This window comes from Oryctolagus cuniculus, chromosome 12, assembly GCF_051225735.1.
Source record: "Oryctolagus cuniculus isolate XC-2025 breed Fujian yellow rabbit chromosome 12, ASM5122573v1, whole genome shotgun sequence".
In the NCBI taxonomy this organism is placed as follows: domain Eukaryota; kingdom Metazoa; phylum Chordata; class Mammalia; order Lagomorpha; family Leporidae; genus Oryctolagus; species Oryctolagus cuniculus.
The window spans coordinates 90,457,149-90,483,272 of NC_142878.1; the positions used below are offsets into that span (position 1 = coordinate 90,457,149).

General features: G+C 44.0%; 1 protein-coding gene across 8 annotated transcripts in view; it reads left to right on the plus strand.

The window, feature by feature from the left end:
• Positions 1 to 26,124, plus strand: part of MAP2K5 (mitogen-activated protein kinase kinase 5) — a 270,153-nt gene that overhangs the window by 20,935 nt on the left and 223,094 nt on the right. For all 8 annotated transcript variants that reach the window (XM_089310609.1, XM_089310612.1, XM_051821809.3 and 5 more), the window contains 2 exons: positions 6,367 to 6,434; positions 21,039 to 21,108. In XM_089310609.1, coding sequence (XP_089166735.1) covers positions 6,367 to 6,434; positions 21,039 to 21,108 — 138 coding nt within the window. The remainder of the gene's footprint in view (positions 1 to 6,366; positions 6,435 to 21,038; positions 21,109 to 26,124) is intronic.

The window sequence follows — 26,124 nt, forward strand, 5'->3', positions numbered from 1 at the left end:
GAGGCCCGTTCTGACCGCCCCACACCTGAGGCTGCCCCCTCCATCAGGTCTTTCTCTTCTCCTTGGTTTCTCTTCTGGATTGCGTGTGGCTTCAAACACAATCGCTAACAACATATGGCCTGTTACGATTCTCTCTTCCCAAACTCTGCCATTTTGTATATTTGTGACACACTGCAGATTTTGTGAAGATTGCTTCATAATATTTGTTTACCATCTGCTGCACTCTATTTGGTATCTTGCTAGGATTTTTTCCTCCATTTTAAGTGACATTAACAAAATCCAGCCAGTACATAGACTTTCTGGTTCTACTTTTGCTTCCCTAATGTGCTGGAAAATCATATTACTATGCTCCAGGCAACTAGAGAAGCCTGGAATTCTCATTGTGAACCAGTGTGTCAGATCCATCCCACCCCCCTTTTCTTGGTCATATCCAGTAATGCTTTTTTGGTCAGATGGCAAAGAACCTCCATATATAAGACAGAAAGAGTTCAAATTATTTTTCTACTTCTTTCTACTTAGTACCAGGACTTCCTAGTGTTCTTCACCAACTTATTTATACCTTTGAAAGTCTTTATGCCACATTAAGGTAGGTCTTTATGATTTGTAGCTGCAACTAGTGTAATTTTATAGCTATCCTACTTTGGTAGGCAAACAACCAGAATCTTTGCTACATGGTTTGTGTGTGTATATGACTTTTTGTTCAGAAAAGCAAGACTGTTGTCATACTAAATTGACTGGTGTGTACATTTCTCTGCCTTCTTCCCTTTCACCAGCTCCCATACCTGTCAGCTGGTTGTCTTCAGAGAGAAATGCACCCTCACTTAAATGTGAAGGGGGATGGTTTGCTCGTGGGCAGCCATCTTGGGGTCAGACACAGCTCAGAATTTCATCTTTTGGACAGAACCCCTAGCATGGTCTGCTCATGGGAGTGGTGGCTTTTCCAACTCAGTGACAGGAACAGCAAGGCTTCTTTAAAACAGCTAAGCACTGGGGCCAGCGCTGTGGTGTAGCTCATGGGAGTGGTGGCTTTTCCAACTCTTTGACAGGAACAGCAAGGCTTCTTTAAAACAGCTAAGCACTGGGGCCAGCGCTGTGGTGTAGCAGGTAAACCACCGCCTGCAGTGCCAGCATCCCACATGGGCGCTGGTTCAAGTCCAAGCTGCTCCACTTCCGATCTAGCTCTCTGCTATGGCCTGAGAAAGCAGTAGAAGATGGCCCATGTCCTTGGGCCCCTGCACCTGCGTGGGAGACCTGGAGGAACCTGGCTTTGGATTGGCTTAACTCCAGCTTCACCATTTGGGGAGTGAACCAGTGGGTGGAAGAGCTCTTGCGTGCCCGCGCTCTCTCTCTCTGCCTCTGATTCTGCCCCTCTGTAACTCTGAATTTCAAGTAAATAGATAAAAGCACAGATGTAAAGAGTGAAGCATGGGGTGGTGTTTGGAATAGCTGCTAAGATACTACTTGAAAGGCCTGACCCTGCTATCAGAGTGCCTTGGTTCAAGTCTCAGCTCCACTCCCTATTCAGGCATCTTGTTAATGCACGCCCTAGGTGGCAGCAATGACGGATCATGTGGTTAGGTTCCTGCTACCCGGGTGGGAGACCTGGATTGAGATCCTGGCTTTTGTCTGGCCCAGCCCTTGCTGTTGCAGGCATTTGGGAGGTGAACCAGCAGTATGGGAAACCTCTGTCTCTACCTTTCAAATAAATAAAGTCTATAAAAATAATCAGGTTAGGATTAGTGAAGAACTATCACATACTGTTTATTGGACATCATTTGACTTTACATAAACCTTTTTTAAAAAGAGTGAAGCAGACAGTTTGTAAAGAAAACCAATGCCTACATGAAGTTGGGTCTCTCACCAGTGCATAAGAGCGGCTGATCACTGGCTCCTGTTGGACCGATTTTGTCCTCATGCTTTATTAGAATGTCTCTTTCAACGCACCTGGAATCTTTCTCTCAGAATCAGGGTCCTTCTGAGACAGTCCCGATACTGTTTCAGCATTTTTGTCCTCAATTTGCCGTCCATATAATTTTCTTGTATTTCATGGCAGGTTTTCATAGAACTACTCTGCAAGAAATATTTCTGGTGACTGACTTCCCTCGTAGGTTGTTCTTTTTTTTCCCTTTCTGAAATAATCCCTCAAGAGATTTCATTTTAAGTAGACTTCAGGGTCCAAGCCTTGGCTCTGAACCCCTACTTCTGTCTCTCACTCTTGGTTTAGAGAGATGGTGATTTACAAGATCTTTTTACAATCTGTGCCCTCTCTTTAGAAACTAAGGGGTGAGCATTTAGCCTTAGTGGCTAAGACACCTGCATCCCATACCTGGATTCCATATCTGCCTCTGCTCCTGATCCAGCTTCCTGCTACTGTGGACCCTGGGAGCAGCAGTGATGGCTCACGGGTAGTTGGGTCCCTGCCACCCAGGACAGAGACCTGGATTTAGTTGCCAGCTCCTTGCTTCAGCCTAGCCCAGTCCAAGCTGGGGTGGGCATTTGGAAGCTGTCTCACTCTTTGTTTGCCTCTCAAATAAATAAATAAATAAATAAAATATTTTTACTTATGAAAACTTTCGGGGCTGGCATTGTGGCATAGCAATTGAGGCTGCTGCCTCCGACACTGCCATCCCCTATGGCTACCCGTTCAAGTCCCAGCTGCTCCACTTCTAATCCAGCTCTCTGCTAATGGCCTGGGAAGAGTAGTGGAAGATGGCCCAAGTGCTTGGGCCCCTGCCACCCATGTGGGAGACCTGGATGAAGCTCCTGGCTCCTAACTTTAGCCTGGCCCAGCCCTGGCTGTTGCTGCCATCTGGGGAGTGATCCAGTGGATGGAGGATCTCTTTCTCTGTCTCTCCCTCTCCCTCTGTAACTGTGACTTTCAAAGTAAATAAATAAATATTTTAAAGAAACAAAGCAAAACAAAATCTTTTTCATGGCTTTTATGGAACTCCCGACTCCTCCATGTCCACAGGAATAGTACCTTTTGTGTGTGGTTTTGTGTGTGTTGAGATTTGAATAGGAGCAGGCCCTTTGCAGCCATCATCTCAACCTCTAGCTCTAGTGTGAAATGAGATTCACAAAGCACTGTGTCGCTCAGGCTAGAGGTTTTTTTTTTAAACCAAGTTCAGGACTTCCTCAAGGACAAACCCTTTTAGCCTATATTTAAACAGAATTTGATCTGTTTTTAAAGCAGAAATGTGTGGTAATATGTAAAATTATACTCTTATACTATATCTGTTTTTGTCCCTCCCTGTCTCCTGTCTCCTGCATTTTAAAAAAATCGTTTGACTTAGCCTTTGAACTTTCTAGAACCTGTGCAGAAACCACTTTCTTCTGTTGCTGCCATCAGAGCGGCATTTCTTCCCCAGTTTGGCACTGGAGAGTCTGCACTAAGAAGAGGAAGAAGAAGTGCTAGATTCCTGTTAGGCTTAATGCCACTGGCAGCTCCCGGCTACTTAGGAGGTGTTAGGCAAAGAGCTTGGAGTCTGGGAACTCTCCAGGCGTGAGCCACAGCCTAGGATTCAGAAACAAATACTTTGGAGAGAAAACCTGGAGTGAGAGCCGTGGGCTTGGTCACTGAGCAAGTGGGGCTGGCCCAGGTGCTGGTTTCCATCATGCAGACAGGTGTTGTTGGCTGCTGGGGAAGAAAGCGCTGATTGGAACAGAGCCGAAACTCCCTTCCAGGGTCCCCACAGCCTGGTCACTAGGAGCTGGACAGGTGGAAGGGCCCACTGCCATGTGTTGACTGCACTCCCCTGTACTGTCAAGCAATATGCCCAGCGCGTGTCGTGCAAGCTTATCTTCAGAAGAGACTGTCTGGTGCTCCAGGCCTGGGATGCATCTGATCAAGTCAGCAGTTCAGTGGAGACAAAAATAATAATACCAGTGCTGTAACCAGTGAGCCAGGGGTGAGGCAGCCAGCCCGCTAGGAGTCCACCCCTGCTGAGTTGTTGCCTGGGAGGCCGTGTACCTGGCTCCAGACCTTTCTGGCATTTTCTTTGAGCTGTACATTTAGTGTCTGTCATGTAGTCTCTTCTTGCCATTGACAAATCTGGAGAGTGATGAAGAGGCTAACTACATACACAGAAGTGGCTAGAAGTCATCTGAGTCCTGCTTGGCAGGTGATGTGGCCAGTAATCCCATTTTGAGTTAAGAATGAGAGCCAGGGAATGGGAAGTCGGTGTGGCAGTGAAGGCATCGCTTGGGATGCCTGAAAGGGCCTGGATTCAAGTCCCAGGTCTGCTCTGCTTTCCAGCTACCTGGGAGGCCAGATGATGACTGAAGGGCCTGGTTTCCTGCCACCCATGTGGGAGACACAGATTGAATTCCTGGCTCCTGGCTTCAGCCTGTCCCTGCCCCAATTATCATGTGCATTTGAGGAATTAATCAATAGATGGGAGATCTCTCTCATCTCTCTGCCTTTCAATTAAAATAAATAATTAAATAAATGCAACAATGAGATCTGATATTCTTATATGGTTGGTCTACAGGTTCTTTTTTTATTTATTTATTAGAAAAGCAGAGTTATAGGGTGGCGGGGGGGGGGGAGAGAGAGAAAGAGAGAAAGAGAAAGTGAAAGTGCTTCCATCTACTAGTTCTCTCCCCAAATGGCTGCAATTACCAGGACTGAGCTAAACTGAAGCCAGGTGCCAGGAACTCCATCCAGGTCTCCCAAGTGGGTGCAGGGGTCCAAGCACTCAGGCCGTCTTCCACTGCTTTGCCAGGTGCATTAGCCAGGGAGCTGGATCAGAAGTGGGGCAGCTGGGACTTGAACTGGCGCTCGTACAAGATGCCTGTGTCACAGGCAGCAGCTTAATCCTCTGTACCACAGCAACAGCCCAGTCTATAGGTTCTTAAAGCAGTTTTTGAAGAGATGTTTCAAAAGTACTTTGACTAGAGAAATATTAGTGAAATAAGTACATTGTTTCTGGAGTGGCCTCTTCCATGGTACTTACTCTAATCTATAAGTCGTCATAAAATGCATGACTCGCCTTTGAAGCTTGATCAGAGAGTACTGCTTATAAAGAGAGGGTGGCAGCTGGATGGGCTGGGATGTGTGGGGTCCTGTGGTAGAGGTCCTTGGTGAGTTGACCTTGCACTGGGTGCCAGCTGCTTCTGTAGAGGAGAAATGACGATGACGATGTGCACATCACAGGGCTGTGTGAGGTTGTGAAGGAGGTGTTGCCTAAGGAGCTCGAATCGCCATGCCTTGTCTATAGTAGGGTTCAGTCAGTGTTAGCCATTTTTGTCATGGTACTGTGATGTGAGAGACTGCCTGGGAGAGAGAAAGAATGGAGAAACAGAGGGGTAGGGTGCTATTTGGGAAAGAAAAAAAATTACTACTAATAAGACAAGACTGGCCTCTATTTTTTTAACTTCTCTAAACCATCCTGTTTTGTCATAGATTTACTTTTTATGTATATTTACTTTAACCTAGATAGGTCGTGAATGACATGAGCAACATTTTAATTTTTAACTGTCGCTAAAAGAAAGTTTTAGATCTTTATTGAATAGATTCTGATCGTATTCCAAACTGAAAGCAAAACAGAAACTAAAAATCCTACCGTCACTCAAAAATATGATGTTGAGGTTCTGTATATCAGGTTGTAAAGGCCACTTGTATTGTTTATGTTCCCACCCAGCAGGGCTTTTGTGTGTTTGAAAACTGCAAATCTTAGACCTGGTGCTTAGCTTAGTGGTTAAGATGCCGACCGGCGCCGCGGCTCACTAGGCTAATCCTCCGCTTTGCGGCGCCGGCACACCAGGTTCTAGTCCTGGTCGGGGCACTGGATTCTGTCCCGGTTGCCCCTCTTCCAGGCCAGCTCTCTGCTGTGGCCAGGGAGTGCAGTAGAGGATGGCCCAAGTGCTTGGGCCCTGCACCCCATGGGAGACCAGGATAAGTACCTGGTTCCTGCTATCGGATCAGCGCGGTGTGCCGACTGCAGTGCGCTGGCCGCGGTGGCCATTGGAGGGTGAACCAATGGAAAAGGAAGACCTTTCTCTCTGTCTCTCTCTCTCACTGTCCACTCTGCCTGTCAAAAAAAAAAAAAAAAAGCCAGCCTGTTTCCCACATCAGAATACTTGGTTCTGATTCCTGGATCTGGCCCTTGACTCCAGTCTCCTGCCAGTGCAGATCCCGGAGGGCAGTGGTGATGGCTCAAGTCATTGGGTTCCTGCCACCTTGGTGGGGGACCCACAGTGTTTTCCTGGCTCCTGGCTTTGGCCCTGGCTGGGACCCCCACCCAGCCCCAGCCGTTTCAGGCGTTTGTCTGTCTGTCTGGCTTGTCTCACTCTGTCTCTCAAATTAAAAAAAAAAAAAAAGAAAGACAAATCTTACCATTTATTTTATGTTGCTTTTTTAAACAGATGAAGACGAAGATGGTGATCGAATTACCGTGAGGAGTGATGAAGAGATGAAGGCCATGCTGTCATATGTAAGTGTGTCGCCAAGGAGGGCAGTTTTTGGCAAGTGACTGTAATTGAGGACGCGTAGTGAATGGATGTGGGTAAATCACGGTTGCCATAACATTTTTCTGTATACTTGATAAGCTTTCCAAAGCTTTCCTTACGTAAAGTTAAGGACATTCTTTTCAGAAGACACTCACTGATCATATCATGAACATTAAGAATAATGCATCTTAATGACTTCTGCATTAGGTATGGTGCAGACTAAATGGACTATCAATTTCCTGTATTTTTTATGCAGTACTTAAAGTAACGGCTCATTAAAAATGAACCCCTGGGCTGTAAAAAATTTTTCAAAATCTACTTTCAACTGGAGATCTCTTTCACCCTTCCAGACTATAGTTGTAATTTAGCTGCAGGCTTAATATGAATACACGATTTAAAGATGTACTTTTACATATTTTATGTACCCTGCATCCTTCTACTCCCACCCCAAAAACGGATCACTTGCTGAATCAAAGTGATTTGAATATATCTTGAAAGGACTTTTCTTTTGTTTTTCAAATCTCAGAATTTGCATGAACATTTGTCTAGGACTGAAGTAGACAAACAAGAGAACAGTGCACATCTCTGAAGCTTTAACACTAAGCCAGAAAAATGCCTCTATCAAGAGACATAGCTCCCCTAAGACCTGGTTCGAGCTTTCCTCTCAAGGTTTATTTTATTTTATCTGAGCTCGTAATCTGTTTACAAAACCTCTCCTAGTGGTCTGGTACAAAGAGCACTGGGCAGGGAAATCTGGAGACCACAGCTCTCCTCTGGTTTCTTGGCCTTAGGCAAATCACTTAACCTTCCCTGGCAGTGGTCGCCTCATCTGTCAATGGTGGATAATAATACTTGTCCTTTCTACTGCACAAGGTCATTGTAGTGATCAAACAGGGTAATAGATGTGAGCGCCCTTTGAAAAGTTAAAAGTACTATACAAATGCAGAGTGCTATGAGGGTGGGAATGGCCGAATCCTGGCCCTGGCTTTTCCCAGGGACTCTATAATCTCAGCCTACGATTAGGCTGTAGGTTTTTGATAGACTTCAGCTTCAACCAGGATATTGTTTCATTGTAATGAAAACTGTAAACTGTCTGTCTGGGTTTCCGCCAATAGTTTTAATTTAGGGTAGGAGCAAAGGGAACAAGAAGGATGGCATGGTTAACAGAGCGTTGCATTCCAACCAGCATAGAGTAGGAAAAGTCAATTTCCCATTGACTTCCCATTAACTTATGCGGGAGGCTTTGTGTGCGGAGGATTTAGAGCTGAGCTCATCAGCACCTTGAAAGCCAGAGTAGGGTTGGCTGTGTGCTGAAGGGTCTGGCACTCCTGTTGAAAGACTGGCTAACTCTCCTGAGGTTGCGGAATGCTTACTGTGAGGGAAACATGCGCACAGATGGGGTCTGGTTTGCTCACACATGTCCACTGCAGAGAACTGACATCAGTGTACCTTTTATTGTGTGTTCAACATAGCCACACACAAAAGGTATGTACTTTTGGGAAGATCTTGCAAAGTGTGCTTCTTGAGGAATATTACTAGGTATGAGCCGAGTGAGAACGGTAATCATTTCCAGTTCTGTGTGCCTGCTCTACACTAAATGCTGCAGGTTTTACTTTTTTCTTTTCATTTTGATAATTGCCCTGTGAGATAGATGCTATTGCCTCTTTTTTTTTTTTTTTTTACATTTATTTATTTGAAAGACAGAGTTACAGAGAGGCAGAGGCAGAGGCAGAGAGGGGTCTTCCATCCACTGGTTCACTCCCCAAATGGCTGGGCTGATCCAAAGCCAGGAGCCTGGAGCTTCTTCTGGGTCTCCCACATGGGTACAGGAGCCCAAGCACTTGGGCCATCTTCTGCTGCTTTCCCAGACACACTAACAGGGAGCTGGATCAGAAGTGGAGCAGCATCCTTGTGGCTTCACGCACTATGCACAGTGCCGGCCTCTTGTCTCTGTTTTTCAGATGAGGAAGCTGTGGTTGGGAGATGTGCTCAAGCTCTTAGAGCTGGTATGAGCCAGTGTAACTGTGAATATGGAATTTGAGTTCAGTCTCTCCTCTGCCAAAGCCCAGGCACACTCACCATCATACACTGCCTCACCCCCTCCCTGTTCTTGCAGAGTCACATTTGGGAATTCTTATGTTGTTGCTATTAGATTCTGAATGATTTGTGTAAACACCTTAGTTATGATAGCTGTGCCATCTATTCCTTACAACTTAACTTATTTTCTCAAGTGTACTGTTTATTTTCATGTTGTAGGAAACTATTGGAGTTGTGATTATATAACCTTTTACTGCGTTTCTTTAGCCTTAAAAATTCCCAAAGTTTCTTGGGAGCCACTTTTTAGTCTGAAACAGAGTTCCTCTAGTTATTGATGCACACATGTTTGGATTTCATGAGCAAATCAATTTTTCATTTTAGCTCAGGGATGGATGTGGGCATTTGGTTTGACCAAATAGAAACATTAATAAATAAAAATTATTTCTTACCATATTTTGTTAACAAAGAAAATTAGTGGGAGTCACAGGGTAAATCTCAGTTCTTTAAGTGAGTAAGTTTAGCTTCATGTAAAACTCACCAGCTGTCCTTGTTTTGTTGTAACGTGCTGTGGATGCAAGAACACCTTTGTATGAATCAGCACCGGTCCATGGACTGTGGTCTGGCTGATCTGTCCTGGTTTTCTCATTAATGAATTATAGATGGCAACTTGAGCCCGCTCACTTCCACCTCTAAATTTTTTTTTTTCAACTCTTAAATTTTAACACACCAGGAGTGGACTCCACTTCTGATGCAGGGTACTTTTGCAAAATACTAAGTGAAAATGAAAATATCAGAGAGAGGTGGATTTCCTTTTTCTCCTCTGTCTTGCTGTGGCCCCTTCCATCTCACACCCTTTGTCAGTGAAGAGCCATGCGCTCAGTCAGCATTTACAAGGGGAGAGGTTGGGGAGACCCTGCCATGGCTGTGATGTTGATCTCTCTTGGCGCTATGGCTGGAATTCCTTTGGGATCCGGTTTTGCCCTGAAGAGGACCATTTGGATCCAATCTCACAATGCGTTTTGGTTGCTGGTTTCACACTAGCCTGTTACTAAAAACTTGGATTGGTCGTTATTTTTTAGGTTCAATTTGGCCCTGAAAATGTTTGATGTCAGGATGTGGCAGAGGGAAGATACTGACAGATGGCCACATTTTTATGGTAAAAACAAAACAAAACAGCAGCATAGCTTTTCATTCGGGATTCAGTATATTTGTGGTCATCTTAGTATATCTTTAAAAGCCATATAGGGGAAAAGCTAAAGTAGAGACGTTTTAGCTGTTGGTGCTTTAATTATTCTTTTCCATTGATTGCAGAGGTTAAGTGGGTAAGCAGCCTTATGATCTCTAAGGATGAAAGGAAATTTCAAGGTCTGAGTTGGAACTCGCAATTTCTTCTCCCCTCCTTGAGTGCAAGCATTTTCTGGCTTTGAACCAGTGCAAGTATTTTTTTTTATCAGTAATTTAAATAGATTTTTGTATTAAACTCGAAAATGTTGCCTTTTTAATTGAAAACTTATCAATTATTTAAATTGCTAGCAGCCTGAGGCTGTTAATTTTATGAGTGCCATAGTAAAGGCATACTCTGGTTTTGATCCATGTGACACATGGAATGTGGTATGGTGGTGAGGATTTGTCGTGGCGGTAGGTTGCTGTGTGCTGTTAAATAATAACCAATGTATTAAACCAGACTGTTGTCACACATTAGTACCATTTTATGTAAGTTATTTAGGAGTTGTATTCTTTTCTTCATTAGATATATTTTTAAGAGATAATGAGAAGAAAACAAAGCTATAATAAATTGTCTTTTAAGAAAATGTAAAGTAATTTGGTCTCCAAGGAGATATTTAATGTATTGAAAGAATTCAGCAGCCAAGTGTTATTACAGCACCATTGTGATAGCTCTCTGCATTTGGTTATGAGTTTGTGTTAATCAACAATCTGTTTTTATAGCGTAGTTTCTTCTAAGTTATGTTCTTAGAATATTCCACTTCTGGGATCATGGCTTTTCCTCTGACACTATTGCATCTTTTTAATTTCTCCATAAAGTATTTTTTTAATTAGAACTTGAAATGCTTTATTAGAAAAAAAATGCACACAACCTGCAAATTCTGAAGACTAAATACCTGATCATTGCTGATTATTTAAAGGACCCTGTTAAATATTCCTTTACTGTAGTTTGAATTTTTCTGTTGTTCCTGTTTTCCCCTCTCATTTTCTGGAGAGACTGAGAAAGCAGGTGGCCTTTTCTGCTTGCATCGCTCTGCTCTGTATTCGTTGTCTGGTGGTGCTGTTGAGGCCCAGTTCAAAGGGGCTTATTTTGCTGTTACCCTCTCCTTTCCGGTGACCTTTCATTAAGGAACTCAGCAGTGCCTCTTGCTTTTGTGAATGGATTCATATTTGTTTCCGCTGAATCCTGTGTCTCGTGGAAGATTCATCACACCTGGTTCTCTGGATACTGAGATGCCTACAGTAGCCGAGCACCATATTCACAAGAGTACTTTTCTTCATGTTGCCCATTCTCTCCCTTTATACCATGTCCCACGTTGCCAGAAGAGTGTGGGCTGAGTTTACTGCAGTGCCTGCCGTGACGGCGGAGACCTAGTGTTTTAGTGGAGTGTAAGCCGTGCCTCTGGAATACTGGATTATAGTGTACCTTGTTGGATATCAGGGACTAGGAGGGAAAAAACTTCTTGACTTCTAGAGCACCTTGCAAATTGGGATGGGATTAGTTTTGTTCTAGTGTGTGGAGCTCGGAGATTTCCTGTGAAGTCCTGCGAGGGCTCTGGTGGCATTGGAGGGGCACCTTAGAGGGCGTGTCCCGCGCTCTCATTGCGCAGAGAAGGATGTTGAGCCCCAGTGAGAGCTCATTCAGAGATCACGTGGCTCATTAGTGGGCGGGCCTGACACAGACTCCCTGTCTCTTTATTCCTTGTTTTAGGAAAGGTGTTTTGTTTTTAACTTATTTGGAAGGCAGAGAAAGAGAAGGAGAGAGAGAGACAGAGACAGAGAGAAACAAAGAATCTCCTACCTCCTACCTACCCACTGGTTCATTCCCCAAATGCTCACAACAGCCAGGGCTGAGCTAGGCTGATGCCAGGACCCAGAACGCAATCCAGGTCTCCACATGGCTGGCAGGGACCCACATACTTGATCCACTGTCTGTTACCTCCCAGGGTGTGCATTACTGGGGTGGAGAGTGGAGCTGAGATTTGAACTACTGCACCAAATACCTTCTGTGAAGGGTTTGTTTTTTTGATACTAGTGTGGCCCTGCTCGAGACTTTGCATATGTACCAGCATTGAGCAGGATGGACAAAGTATTCTGTGGGCTTCTGATGTCTTCAAGATTTTGTCCAGGCTAGATTTTACTGTAAAATTTATTGCTCATTTAGGAGTTGAATGTTTAACAGCATCAGGGCCTTTACTGTTAGGAAGTTTTCTTTAAAGAGCAAAAAATTGGAAGCTCATTTTTCACGTGGTGCTTTTAAGTATGCCCCCATATTAATAGTTCATACTTTAAAATTTCTTTATTTGAAAGGTAGACAAAGAGAGAGCTCCTATCTGATGATTCACTCTCCAAATGGTTGCAGTAGACAGGGCTGAACCAGGCCAAAGCTGGGAGCCCAGAGCTCAGTCACTTCTCCTTGTGTGGGTGGCAAGAACTCAACCAGTGGAGCTATCACCTGCTACCTCTCAGGGTCCCGTTAGCAGGAACCTGGGATCTGAAGAAGAGCTGGGACTCAAAGCCAGGCGCTCAGATATGGCATGCAGATGGCTTAACTGCCAGGCCAAATGCCTGTCCCCCAAGTTTACTTTCCATAAAGCAAAATCGGTTCGGCTTTCAGTTAGTGGTTAGTCCGCTAATGCAATGCAGTTCATCTCCACAACTGATAAAGCAGTATATCCTTCAGGCAGGGTGGCGAAAAGAGCAAGAAAGGGAAACTGAACAAGGAACAAAATGGCTTTGAAAATTATTCAGTTCATTTGCTCAAATGATAGACTCAGTTATAAGAAAAGTTTGTTTTGTTTTTTTCATCCTAAAGAATAAGCTTTTTTTTTCCCCCAGTGGTGGTGGATTATTTTAACACCCTCCTCTGTGTTGTCCAGGACATTTGAATGCCCAAAAAATGGTGATAAAAATGTGCTAGCCCTGCTTTTGGCCCCTGTTGTGAAGTATCTTGGGGTCTGTTGGGTCTCAAGGAGCAGGAGTGTCCTTACATTTGCATCAGAACAGAGTTCATTTGTGGCTCTTGGGAGCAGGTCCCCGGGACTGCTGCAGCCCCAGCCTTGGACCCCCCTGAACGGTCCTGAAAGTGGCTCCGCTCCCCAGTCAGCCCCATCTCTGGACAGGGCTGATGGAGCCTGTTTGCAAGGGAGTGTCCCATTTGGCCTGCTCTCACCATGGCCTCATGGTCCCGTTTTATGTAAGTGGCAGGTTCTTCAAAGCTACTATTTAAATTTCTCCTACTTCAGAAGTAGAGCAGAATTGCCACAGCCTGGAGATCAGGTGAAAGGTCAACGCCATGCCAGCCGTGGTGATCGCTCTGAAAGCGCTGGCTGAGGGATCCTTCATTCAGGTGCTGGTCCCATTGCTGAATGCAGATTTAAACTCAGTGCACATCCCCGTAAACTTAGCCAACTTGAATTCCATCTGCTATTGGCTGCTCAAACTTCTATTAAGACCATCTGGAGCTCCCTAAAGTCCTTTATGTTTTTTCTAACCGAAACAAACAGTGTCATCATTAGACTTGGCCAACTTGCTGTCATTTTCACTTCCAAATCATTAATAAATACATCTATCCAATAACATTAACCCATCAGCAGGCCCAGAATTGTTCCCTGTTGACCTCTCCGCTGGAAGACTTTTCCCTGTGATTTTCTGTCTCATCATACCTAATCAGTCCGTGACCGTAAGTGGGCCCTCAGTCCAGAGTCATTTCAGGATGAGCCAGTGCGTGGTGTCCTGTCCGCAAGGCAGGGACCGGGAGCTCTGAGGGAGTCGGGGGACCTGCAGTCAGGTAAGGATGTGCAACTGTTAATCTGGTACTCAAAGCAGACTAGCTTCATATGTTATTTTTGACCACAGGGCCCATTGTGTGCTCTGTGAGCGCCAGCATCAGAGTTTATGAAAAGCCTCTTAATGTAACATATAAGAAGTAATTGAAAGGGGCTATAACGGATGACACATCTGAGCAGTGTTGTAATTGAATTTGTAGCCATTTGACAGAGTTAGGATTGTTGAGGTCTTCACTGGGAAAACTAATAAATTAACTATGGACTGCAAATAGTTGGTTAGTTTATTGATTATTGCTGTAATTACTGACCGAGCTACATATAATGGGGTGTGCTTGCAGTATTGACAAAACAGGAATTTGAAAATTTTATCATTCCAAGGAACAAGCCAGTTTGTATTCTCCATGTCAGTGAGATACTGTACCGGTCATGCTGTCAGAAGATGTGCTAAGGAGAGATACAGGAGACCGTCTTATTATAAATGATGGGGGAATAATAAATAAACCCCGTAGGTCCTTTGCATGTCAGGAAGTTGGAGGGTTGGCCCAGTGAGAGCAGCCTCTCTGTGTTTGTTCTTCTCTGTCTCCTCCCCTTAAATGTTTGTGGAGCCCCAGGCAATGCATGGCAGGGATTTCTTAGACTTTCGCGGCATGGACCCTTTTGCAAATCCGAGGAAAATTATTCATTCTTTTCCCAGAAAATTCACATAATGCAACATTTCACACATATCAGGGGCTTCAAGGATCTAAAGCTTATACAGCTCCCAGGTCAGTACCTTTGCTTAAGAGGCGACAAAACACAGAAGATGTGGGCCCAGCCCTCGATGAGTTTCTCAGTTTCTAGAAGAGAAACAGACACGTTCCTCATAATACCCTTTTGCTTTATTTGTATTATTTATGCTGCTGTAATGATTGAGGGAAGGGAGAGGATACCAAAGACTCAACCTCAGTAAACCGGTCAGCTGAGTTCTGCCTGTGCTTGGCTCAGCCATCGCATGCTCTTTTTTCTTTTTTTTTTTCTTCCTCCCTCCCTTCCCTCCCCTCTCTCTTTCTTTTTTTAGATTTATTTATTTATTTATTTATTTGAAAGCCAGCGTTACAGAGAGAGCAAGACAGAGCGAGATCTTCCATCTGCTGGTTCACTCCACAATGGCTGCAGTGGCCAGGGCTGGGGCAGGTTGAAGCCAGGTGTCCCACATAGGTGCAGGGGCCTGAGCACTTGGGCCATCTTCTGCTGCTTTCCCAGGCTGTTAGCGGGGAGCTGGATTGGAAGTGTAGTAGCTGGGACTTGAACTGACACACATAAGGGATGTTAATGTCATAGGTGGTGGCTTTACCTGCTAAGGCCGGTCCCATCCCATTTTCTTGCGTGGTGATTCCTGTGTTGCCCTACTGCTGTGTACATTCTTTCCTGCTGTGTCCTCTTGCTTGGGTGTGGAAGTTTTGTACCCCTGTGCCCGATGTCAAGGTTTTTTTTTCCCAAGTACTTTCTAAGAAGCTTTCCCATAAACCAACTCCTTTAATTTTGATCTTAAAAACTTTATAAGGCAAGCGAAGCATACATTTTCCTGTTTTTACAGCAGAAGAAACTGAGGCACAAGCAGTTGCTGCATGCCTTTTAGGAAGCTGCACAGCTGGGACTTAGAGACCCAGGCCTGAGGTCACTGCCTTGTTGATGGGCTCCTGGAGCACGCAGCCTGCGCTCCATTCATGCGCATTCAGTGCAGAGGAGTCCTCTCTGGTCCAGCACCGTGCTGGGTGGTGCAGGTACAGTGAGCATACCCTTCACACTGTCAGGGAGCTCATGGTCTCATCAGGGAGAGGAATAATGAAAGGAGGCGGAATTCAGAGTGAGAGAACAAGAGACACCCTGAGCAGCAGGCACAGTGATCCAGGCACTCCAGGGGCACAGAGGAGTCCCTGTCTTAGCCTTGGAGACTGGCAGGGCATCCTGAAGAACGCAGAGTCCAGGAAGAGGGGCAGAGGGGACGGATGGGGCAGGCTGCTGTGGGCGTACAGAGCAGTGTGGTGAGTGGGGAGAGGCCAGGAGGGAGAGCCTGCGATGAGCCAGGGAAGGGGTCGGGTCATGGCGGGCCTGAGCTCCAGGGAGCAGGACAGTGGCATGGGCAGGGTGTGCATCTCTGGAGGGTGGCTTGGGGGAGAAAAGCTCCACGGCCTGCAGCCACTTAGGGGGTTGTACCGGGGAGACGCGGTGAGGGCTGTGGGGCTGGCGGGACATGAGCGGATCTGAGAAGTGGGGAGGGTGTCGATGGAGTCCATCACACCTGGCGCTCGGCTGTCGGAAGGATGGCGGGGGAGATGGTCTTGGTTATTTCCAGAGTCCTGCTGTGGGAATTTGGGTTGTGGGGACAGCTTTTCCCGAGGGCGGAACCCGCAGAGTCAGGGCGAGGTGGGAGGAGGAGAGGGGTTTGGTTTGGTACCTGTTGAATCCGAGGAGACTCTGCATGACCAGTTGGGTATGTTCTGAATCTTAGGAGAGAAAGCTGGCCTGGAAATAAAGAGTTCGTGATTCCTCAGCCCCTAATTGGGGTCAACGACCCCTCTGGTAATTGAAACCTTTGGAGTGGCCGAGGTACCTGGAGAGGATATGGGACACTAGGAGGGAAGGCTGGTGAACAGTGCATTGCGAGGCGAGCTGGGGAGAGAAGCACGTCGAGGAAGCTGAGTGAAGTGTTAGGAGAGATTCAAGATGACCCACTTTGCAGCTCTTAGATGGTCAGCATGCATTTTATGTTCCAAATGCATAGACAGGAATGAAAGGAGTATTTTCCTCTGTTCATTAAAAGCCATTTGTGTTCAATAATAAACTACTTTATCTGCTCAGTGCGGTGATGATAGTCCCAGGATAGGATGAGGGACTTGTGAGAAATGAAGTGAGCAGACGTAGCTGTGGAGCACCTCGCCTGACACACATACGTGCTCAGTGAGTGACAGGTGTTGCTCTGTTCTCTGTCTTTTTTCTCTCTCTCTTTTTAAAGATTTATTTATTTATTTGAAAGGTAGAGGTACACATCTAATAGTTCACTGCCCAAATGGCTGCAACAGCCAGTGCTGTGCCAGGCTGAAGTCAAGAGCCAGGAGTTTCTTCCAGGTCTCCTACGTGGGTGCAGGGACCCAGGGACTTGGGCCATTTTCTGCTGCTTTCTCAAGTGCATCAGCAGGGGGCTGGATCAGAAGTGGAGCAACCAGAACATGAACCAGTGCCCATGTAGGATGCTGGGTCTGCAGACCAGGGATTAACCTGCTGTGCCACAGTGGCGGCCCCTCTGTCTTTCTTAATAGAGAACTTGTGCCTTGTAAAATGAAACTGTACTGTTTTGGAACTGAAGTTTTTTATATGGCAGATTTCCATGAATAAAAAAAAATGTAATTATTGATTGAATTGTGCTGTTCTAATTAGAATTAGGTTCGTAACAAGTAGGAACACTGTTTGATAAACTTGCAGACAAAACAAAGCCAAAAATTGTACTTGTTATCCCCTTGTTGAATGTGGCCCTGTGTTTCAAATTAATTAGATTTTTGGATAACTATGCTAAACTTTGTCACATCCTTATTAAAATTGTTTAAAGGTTTTGAAGAACATCTCAGAGGGACTCTGAAACTAATCTGAGTCCAGTACTGGAGATTCCATTAGCAATTGCAAAACTGATTAATCTTTTACGCGGGTAGCTTATTGATTATTGCTGCAATTACTGCATGTGCAATGGATTATACAAAGGATGGCTGCAGAAAACACATTTGATAACTGCTGCCAATGTATTCAGTTTGAGCACAATTCTTTGTATTTTTCATACACAATTATTTTCCATGCTGGAACACTTCTAAGATAGAAAGTGCTATGCTTAATATTGTTTCAATATTAGGAAGTTCACATTTTAATTTCTCAACTAATAATGCATTACAGTTTACAGAGTACCTTCACTAATTGTATTGCTGCAGTTTAATTTCTGAGCCTCCCAGTAGCCTATGTAATAGTCAGGGTAGGTGTTTTTACTCTCGTTTGGAGGAAACTAGCATTCAATAAGGTTTAATAACTCCCTGATGGCTACACAAGTTAATGAGTGGCAGAAACAGGGTTCAACTCCACTTTAATCAGTAAATATTTATTGAATGCCTACTATGTGCAAGGCTTTGTGTTAGGGTTAATCAAAGCCTGGATAGACTGTAGAGATGAAGATAATGAAGTTAATTGGGTAACTTCAAGGTAAGGTTCCATTATTGTTATGATGATCACTCTGTTACTTTTTTGGTCCAAAGTGTGTGAAATATTTTGATGTACTAAGTTGGGATTTTTTTTTCCTTTTGTTTTTGTTTAGTAGAAGCCTTATCTTTGTCATTACTGCTTATTTTATCACTGTGTAGAACAAAAGAAGAGAGTTTTCAAGAGAAGGATATCTTAAAAAGACACAAAGATCAAGCTTTGTAAACAGCTAGCTTTGTGGATTATTTTTCTTAAAAAAAGATTTATTTATTTGAAAGATTGATGAGAAAGAGAGAGAGAGAGAGAGAGAGAGAAATCTACCATTTGCTGTTCAGTCCCCAAATGGCTTTAACAGCTAGGGCTGGGCCAGGCTGAAGCCAGGAGACAGGAACTCCAGTTCTCCCACATTGGTGGCAGGAACTCAAGTACTTGAACCATTATTTACTGCTTATCAAGCTCTTTAGCAGGGAGCTGGATTGGGAGTGGAGTAGCCAGGACTAGAACTGGCAAGCAGCTGCTTAACTCACTGTGCCACAATGCCAGTCCCACTTTGTGGTTTGTTGTTTTTCCTGTGTGTCTCCCAGAGTACTCGGCACTGCCCTGTAGGGAATCTTATAGTGCAGTGGCCTCAGCTGCTGGGACTCATGCATTGTTGGCAGCTACCAGGCCTGCTCCTCAGAGGCCAGTAATCTGGTGTGGACCCACACCTTGGGTTTGGTTGTGGTGTGTCTTGTGTGTACGTCCTGTCTTCATTATGGCTGGGTGAAGAGGGGCAGTGAGCATAGCTTCCCTGAAGTCCTGTGCTAGGAGCTGGCAGGTGTGAGACCCCTGGGTTTGAGCTCTCCTGTTCCTCTGGCGTGCCTTGCTTGCCTCACTGGTAGCACAGGCCTGGTTGTCGGTGGACTGCCTTGTGCCAGGAAGTGCCGCAGACAGCTTTGCATTTTACCCTTGTCCCATAGGGAGCATTACACTGTGGCCTGAGCTTCTAAACTTGGGGCGTCACTGGCAGTAGCATGTCATGGCCCACCCCTTGGGTTTGGTTATAGCGTGTCCTCAGTGGTGAACCACTTTGCTTTGTGGAACACAAAGATTTTCTGCACAAACACAGACCAAGACCAGTATGCCAGCAGGAGAAAACATGCTTGGATTTGGGAGAACTGTGAGAAACCAAACCCCAAGCCCAACTACTTGCTTTAGACAAACTGGCAAGTTTCTGGTAATGATATGATAAGCAGGCATAGCATTCCAGTAACTGTGTTAGTCATAGTGCAAAGAGATGTTTCTAGGTTACATCAAAATTCTCCTAGTGCTTATACAAGTATATATAGTTTGTGAACTGATTTGGCACAGACCTAAAATGAAAGGAAAGCCATTTTTATTTATTTATTTTGTGCAGTAAATAAATAAAGCTGGAAAACAGGTCAATTTCATGCATGCAAGGTTTTATAGTAGGAAAAAAATACATTGCACCTGTTCTGACCCTTTACATTTGAGGTTATTTGTTTTCAAACTTGACCCCAAGCACCAGTTTCAGACAACTCTATAATTAATTTGTTAGAGAAAGCATAAGGATATTTTATTTGTTTTGATTTCTGGAACTATGGTGAAGTAGTCACTGAGATTACTAACCTATTGTACATAGCAGTTAATTAAAGAAAAGCATTAACAATAGGAGAAAATCACCTCTGGTGTTGTCTTGTATCAGTATAAACAGGCAGTAATTTTTTTGACAGCCACTGATTGGAAAGTTGCTTGCAGCCTTCCAGAAGCAAGGGGTACATGCTGTGGATCAATAACCGGCAAATTTCCCATTAAAAAGAATACCTGAGCAATGTTCCAAATAGCCACTGGCATCTTAATTTTCCATGGAAACCTCAAATACTTGTGTGCTGAGGACAAGTCATTTTCGGACAATTTTTCCAGACTACTTGTTAACAGTTATTGCTGTCCCAAAAGGTTGACAGCCGACATGATTGATATTTCATTTACTTGTCATCACTGTTTGAGTAATGGCGAGTGCTGTATTTCTGTGGATTTAAGGAACAGACTCTCCTGAAAGACGTTTGCCATAGTATGTGTTGCAGAGAGCGTGTGGCCCACGTTTGTGCTGTGTGCCTGTGAGTGTTCAGGTGCCCAGCAGGAGAGGATCGCCTTCCTTCACAGCCTGAGAGTCAGCTATACTTTTTATCAGTCCATAGCTATCAAAAATCTGTCCCCACTTTACTTGTTATTAGGGCCAAGAGCCTCAGACTTGTGATTCCCAAAGACGATGCAGAATTTTACAGCTCTTCTTTTTTCTAAGGGAAAAAAAAAATACCCCAGCTTGATCTTGCAGTCGCTTTAATGTACATAAAAGCAATAGGAAGATTTATTTGATGACTTCTGAAAGGAAACACGGAGTGACAACATATAATGATAATCAAGGAAGAGTTTCCTAGAAGTGTGGTAGTTAAATAAATGCGTGTATTTTTCATACAGAAGCAGCAAGGATGAAAGGCGAGTTCTGGTCTTTGACGGCCCCTGAATACCCAGCAGCAGTGATTTCATCGAGAACATCATGTTGTTTGTCAGGCATTAAGAGCAGTGAGAATGCAGCAGCCATCTCCAAGTTAGGCAGGCACGTGCTCACCATTTGGTGTATTAAGGAAAATAGGGCTCAGACCACAGGTCAACCTACTGGATGATTTGTGTTTATGAAGGAGAAGTGGGGCAGCTTTATTCTTTTGAGGCCAGAATTTTACAGGGACACCTGTTCTGTGCTAAAATGTGTATAAGACAACAAAGGTAAGTACTTGGTAGTAGGCCACGTTCTTCCCTGCTCGTCTTGCCGTCTGTGGATGAGTCCTGTCTTGTTTGCTGGTGCACAGCCTCTGTGATTGAGATTTCTGCTGCACATTTTCTGTGCTGATATGAACATGTTTGATTAACTGACGTTAGGTCCGAATCAAATGTGAAGCATTTTCATTTTGTTTTGCAAAATCCATGGAAAATGAACAAGAGGCAATTTGAGAAATTTCCACTGAAGTGCTTTTCGTGTTGTTTTAAATACATATTATTTTCAAAATATTTCTTAGGTCAAATACTAATTTAAAGTCACTTTTATTCTTAAAGATAAATGACAGTGTAGAGGATAACATATATGGGCTTTAAATCCTGAATGTTTACTGTAGTCATTTTGCCGTGCAGATGGGGGGAAGTATTCTCAGGACTGATGTGTGTGTACGAGCAGTTTACCCAAGCCTTGTGCATGCAACAGCCCCTAAATGTGTGTGCCAGTGTTCATGCATTACTGAGTGATCTCTTCCTGTAATCTCTTTGCAGTATTATTCCACAGTAATGGAACAGCAAGTAAATGGACAGTTAATAGAGCCTCTGCAGATATTTCCAAGAGGTAATGTTGAACAAATTCTGACTAATCAACAATGATTATTTCAGTAAGCTGTTTCATCAACAGTTATGCTTTCCAAAGGTTTAAATGCACATAACATGATGTTTAGCTCTTAATGTGAAAAAACAAGAGAAGTATTCATTATCGTGGGGATTGCAGGCTACATTATAGTTATGGCAGATAAAATTTCTAATTTACTAGAGTAAATTAAACTAACTAGATTGTTTTTTGTTTTTGAAGTGCATACTTACATTCGCTTAAAGAACTCTTTGGGGGTTCACGTGGTTTCTAATGCTAGGCAAGCGAATGACTTCAATTCTGGATGTTTCTAAGTGTGGCTCATAGCAGTGGCCAGAGAAGCCACAGGGGAGGAGGCTTTCAGCCAGTACAGGAGCTAAGATTTACTCAGGGTCTGGGGAGAGAAATTTGGGTCCTTTTTTGGGGAGATATCTTCTAAATAATGGAAAAATCCTCATAAATGGAAGCTTGGTTGTGAGGTCTCTTAAGTATGAGCCATTGGAGGTGTGTCTTGGAGAATGACCTGGTTAAATAATTTTCTTTTCCCCTTTAGGTTTGGCAGTATCAGTCTGGCATGAGATCTCATTGTTCAGCTGTGTATAAATGTTCCCTGAAAATTTGAATAATGGTGAAAAAGAATAGTTTAATTATATAAACCATTAAAAGTCCTTCACCTGTCATACATTGCCTCACTTGAAATCCATGTTTTCTAACTAATGGAACCGATAAGGAAATTCTCTAAGTAACTCTTCTAGAAATAACTTAATTGAAATAATTAAAAGTTAAACTTACCTTCGTTAACTGATACTGTACAAATAATCGTGGCATGAGTTTTCCAATTAAACATTATAGACGTTCATTACCTGTAACTCTCTAAAGTTTGAATGGCTCAATTAACCAGTAGGTTCCTATTTGCACTGCTAAAAGCCTCCAAAGACAGCTGCCTGGGCTGGCCCACACCAAGACGTGGGCTCAGGGGCAGTGTGGCTCTTCTTGTGTCTGTGTAGCTGGTGGAGTGAGGAGTGCTTATCACAGTGTCATTAAGGACTGTTAGAGTTCTAGGTAAATAAATAGAACTTTTAGGACCAATGATAGACTGAAACAAGGATTACCATTAGTCAAATTCCGCTGTGTTTGAGAGCTGAGCATCAAAACAAGGCAGAGAGAGAGGGAAAGACATTCGTCATTTCTGTGTAATAGGCAGGTAACAAGAAAGCAGATGACTTGTTAATGTTGTCAGTGACTGGAGAATTGGGAAGCTTTCAGAATTGTTTCTGCACAAGGAATGGTATTTTATACGCTGGAAATTTCCATTAATGCTTCCTACCAGATGACATTTTAGCTCTGATGTAGCCAAAGCCTAGTTCAGTGTCCTTGGAGAATCTTAGTTCCAGTGCTGTCGGTCTTTGTTTCTCTCCCCTCCCTCCCTCCCTTTCTTTTTAAAAATTTATTTATTTGAAAGGCAGAGATATAGAGAGAGAAGGAGGGAGAGAGAGAGAGAGAGAAAGGTCTTCCACCTACTGGTTTACTCCCCAAATGGCCACAATGGCCTGAGCTGGGCCGATCTGGAGCCAGGAGCCAGGAGCTTCTTCCAGGTCTCCCACGCGGGTGCAAGGACCCAGGGACTTAGGCCATCGTCTGCTGCCTGGGAAAGAAGCAGAGAGCTGGATAAGAAGTGGAGCAGCTGGGACTGGAACCAGCGCCCATATGGGATGCCAGCAGTGCAGGTGGCAGCTTTACCCACTATACCACAGTGCCGGCTCTCCCTTCTTTTTTCAATAAAATATTTACTTGTACTTCTCTTCATCAGAATTCTTTTCAAGTTCTGTTTGTTTTCATTCATTGTGTGAGCAGTGCTTGTCCAATCTCCCTGTCCATACCGGGTGCCCCTTGCATAGTAACAGCCAGTTTTAGACATCTGCTCTGTAGAGACACAAGTATTGTTGTGTGTCATCATTTCTTTCTTTTTTAGAAAATTATTTATGTAACTTGTTTGAAATAAAAAAATATATTAAATATATGTTTAATACATGAATATATATTAAATATATGTTTAATACATTAAATATATATTTAATTTCTTTGAAGATAGAAATCTTCCATTTGTAGTTTCACTCTCCAAATGCCCGTAACAGCCTGGGCTGTGCTAGGCTGAAGCCAGAAGCCAGAAATTCAGTCTTGGTCTCCCCTGTGGCTGGAAGGGGCCCAAGTACTTGAGCCTCACCTGCTGCGTCCTTGGGTCCACGTCAGCAGGAGGCTGGGATGAAGAGTGGAGCCAGGACCCAAACCAATTCTGATGTGGGTGTGGGCGTCCTGTGTGGTGTTCCGTGCAGTGGCCTGACCGCTGTACTCAATGCCTGTCCCAGTGGTCTACCTGTTAAGCATGATGGCTTTTCATCTTATTGATAATAATTATGGTTCAGAGAGGTTAAGCAGTCTCATAGTCACACAGCTTATAAGTGGTTAATATACCCTTATGAATACAACTTTTGTTGAAATTATGATTTGCTTAAAGTGGAAGATCATGTAAACTAAAATATTGATGGAATATAAGTACATGAGAGTGGTTTGGAGGGCGTTCTATAGGAGTGGGGTAAAGAGTATATTGTGGGCCGGCGCCGCGGCTCACTAGGCTAATCCTCCGCCTTGCGGCGCCGGCACACCAGGTTCTAGTCCCGGTCGGGGCACCGGATTCTGTCCCGGTTGCCCCTCTTCCAGGCCAGCTCTCTGCTGTGGCCAGGGAGTGCAGTGGAGGATGGCCCAGGTGCTTGGGCCCTGCACCCCATGGGAGACCAGGATAAGTACCTGGCTCCTGCCATCGGATCAGTGCAGTGCGCCGGCCGCAGCGGCCATGGAGGGTGAACCAACGGCAATGGAAGACCTTTCTCTCCATCTCTCTCTCTCACTGTCCACTCTGCCTGTCAAAAAAAAAAAAAAAAAATATATATATATATATATATATATATATATATTGTGAGGAGAGGACACTTAACAGGAGAAAATAATGTTTCATGTAGACTGAACATAAGACCTACTAGACTACAGTAAATTACTAAATATAGTCTTTCTTTTTTAAAGATTTATTTATTTACTTGAGAGGTAGAGTTATAGACAGAGAGAGGGAGAGACAAAGAGAAAGGTCTTCCATCTGCTGGTTTACTCCCCAAATGGCCACAGCGGTCAGAGCTGGGCCGATCTACAGCCAGAAACCAAGAGCTTCCTCTGGGTCTCTCATGTGTGTGCAGGGGCCCAAGCACGTGGAGCATCTTCTACTGCTTTCCCAGGCCATAGCAGAGAGCTGGATTGGAAGAGGAACAGCCAAGATGTGAACTGGTGCCCATATGGGATGCTGATGCTGCAGGCGGAGGCTTAGTTCACTATACCACACTGCTGGCCCTCTCTAAACCAAATTTCAAATTTTCAAAAAATATGATTGACTCTGTCTATCTCTGTGATTTTTTTTCGTATACTGTAGTACAGCTCTTGTTTTTTGTCTTTTGCCTTTGGCTACCTATCTTCATTGTATCCTATGTAATAAGTGAGCTTATGGACATAGTAGGTGTCTCACCTGGTTCTGTCTGGTTGGTTAGAGGCTCTCAGGCCTGAGGTTCTGTGGCCAGGCCCTGGGTTAAGAGGAGTCTTCAGACTGGAGAGGTAGGAAGAAAATGAGAAAATGAGTCTGTTCTCATAATGTATGTTCTTGTTCCAAGTACTGTGGCTGCCTGTGGGAGTAACTCCCTGCTCATGGCTATGTCTTCTCCTAGGTAAAAGACATGTTAAATACTAGGAAATATGAAAATTTACTAGCTTAGTTTTTTTTTAGTAACTTCTGACTCTATAACTTTAGGATTTGTAAGGTTACTGGTTTATTTACTTATGTTTAACAGTTTATTTGGAAGGCAGAGAGACAGAGACTGACAGAGATCTTTTCGTTCACTGGTTCGTTTCCCAAATGCCTACAATGGCCAGGGTTGGCCCAGGACTGAAGCTGGCAGCTGGTAACTCAATCCAGATTTGCCACGGATTGAGCTGCTTTTTGCCATCATGTTGCCGCCTCCCAGGGCGCATGCTTGCAGGAAGCTGGAATCAGAAGTGGAGCTGGACTTGATCATAGACATCTGATATAGGATGCTGGATCCAGAGCAGAGTGCTCACAGCTGTGTTGATGTCTGGCTTGAACTCCTTGGTTAGCCACTTTCTACATAAATGCAAACTTATGAATGCACCCGTCACTTTAGGGGGGACATTTGAAGGGTTAGCTCAGGAAATATTGGTGGTCCCTCAAGTTCCAGGGATAATGTGGATGTGACTGCTGTTCTGTTCAGAAAGTTAATTTCCATGTTAAAGAAGACTTTGAGTCTTAATTTTAATGTATTTTAAAAAGTCAAGCAAAGAGCCTTTATTAAGATTTAGATATGTTTTCTAGGAAAATAACATAATAAATTTGAATATACTTGAAATATGCGAAATTAAAACTGATGTGCTTCGTAATTATTGCCCACATCTTCTTATTAAACAGCTCTATTTCTTGTTGTCAGAAGCAACAGAAGAAAAAATACATGTGCATCTGAGAGAGGAACAAAAAAGAAAAGAAAAAAAATCAAATTCATCCTTCCCCAAACAATCAATCAAAATTGACGGCCCCTTAACATACGATTTGTCGGCCACTATGGTTTTCAAAAGGAAGCAGCCCTTAACATGGACAGGAAGCATTTGTATTTTTAACATTTGATGAAGAAGCATTTGCTAGATTGGAAGAGTACTAATCTGTAACTCAAGATGGTGTCAGAAAATTAATATTTTTCCTGGCACTGTTTTATCTTTAGACCTGAGTATTTCACGTCTGTCAAGAAAAAGTGATGCAATTAGTGATGTGTCTGTCCCTCAGCAAATGCGGCTGCGTATAGCTGTGCAAGTATTCAAACCTGAATATTCCATCTCAGAGTCTCTAGCAACCTTTCTGGCATGAAAAGATCCTTTTCTGCCTCCTCTCCCCCAGAA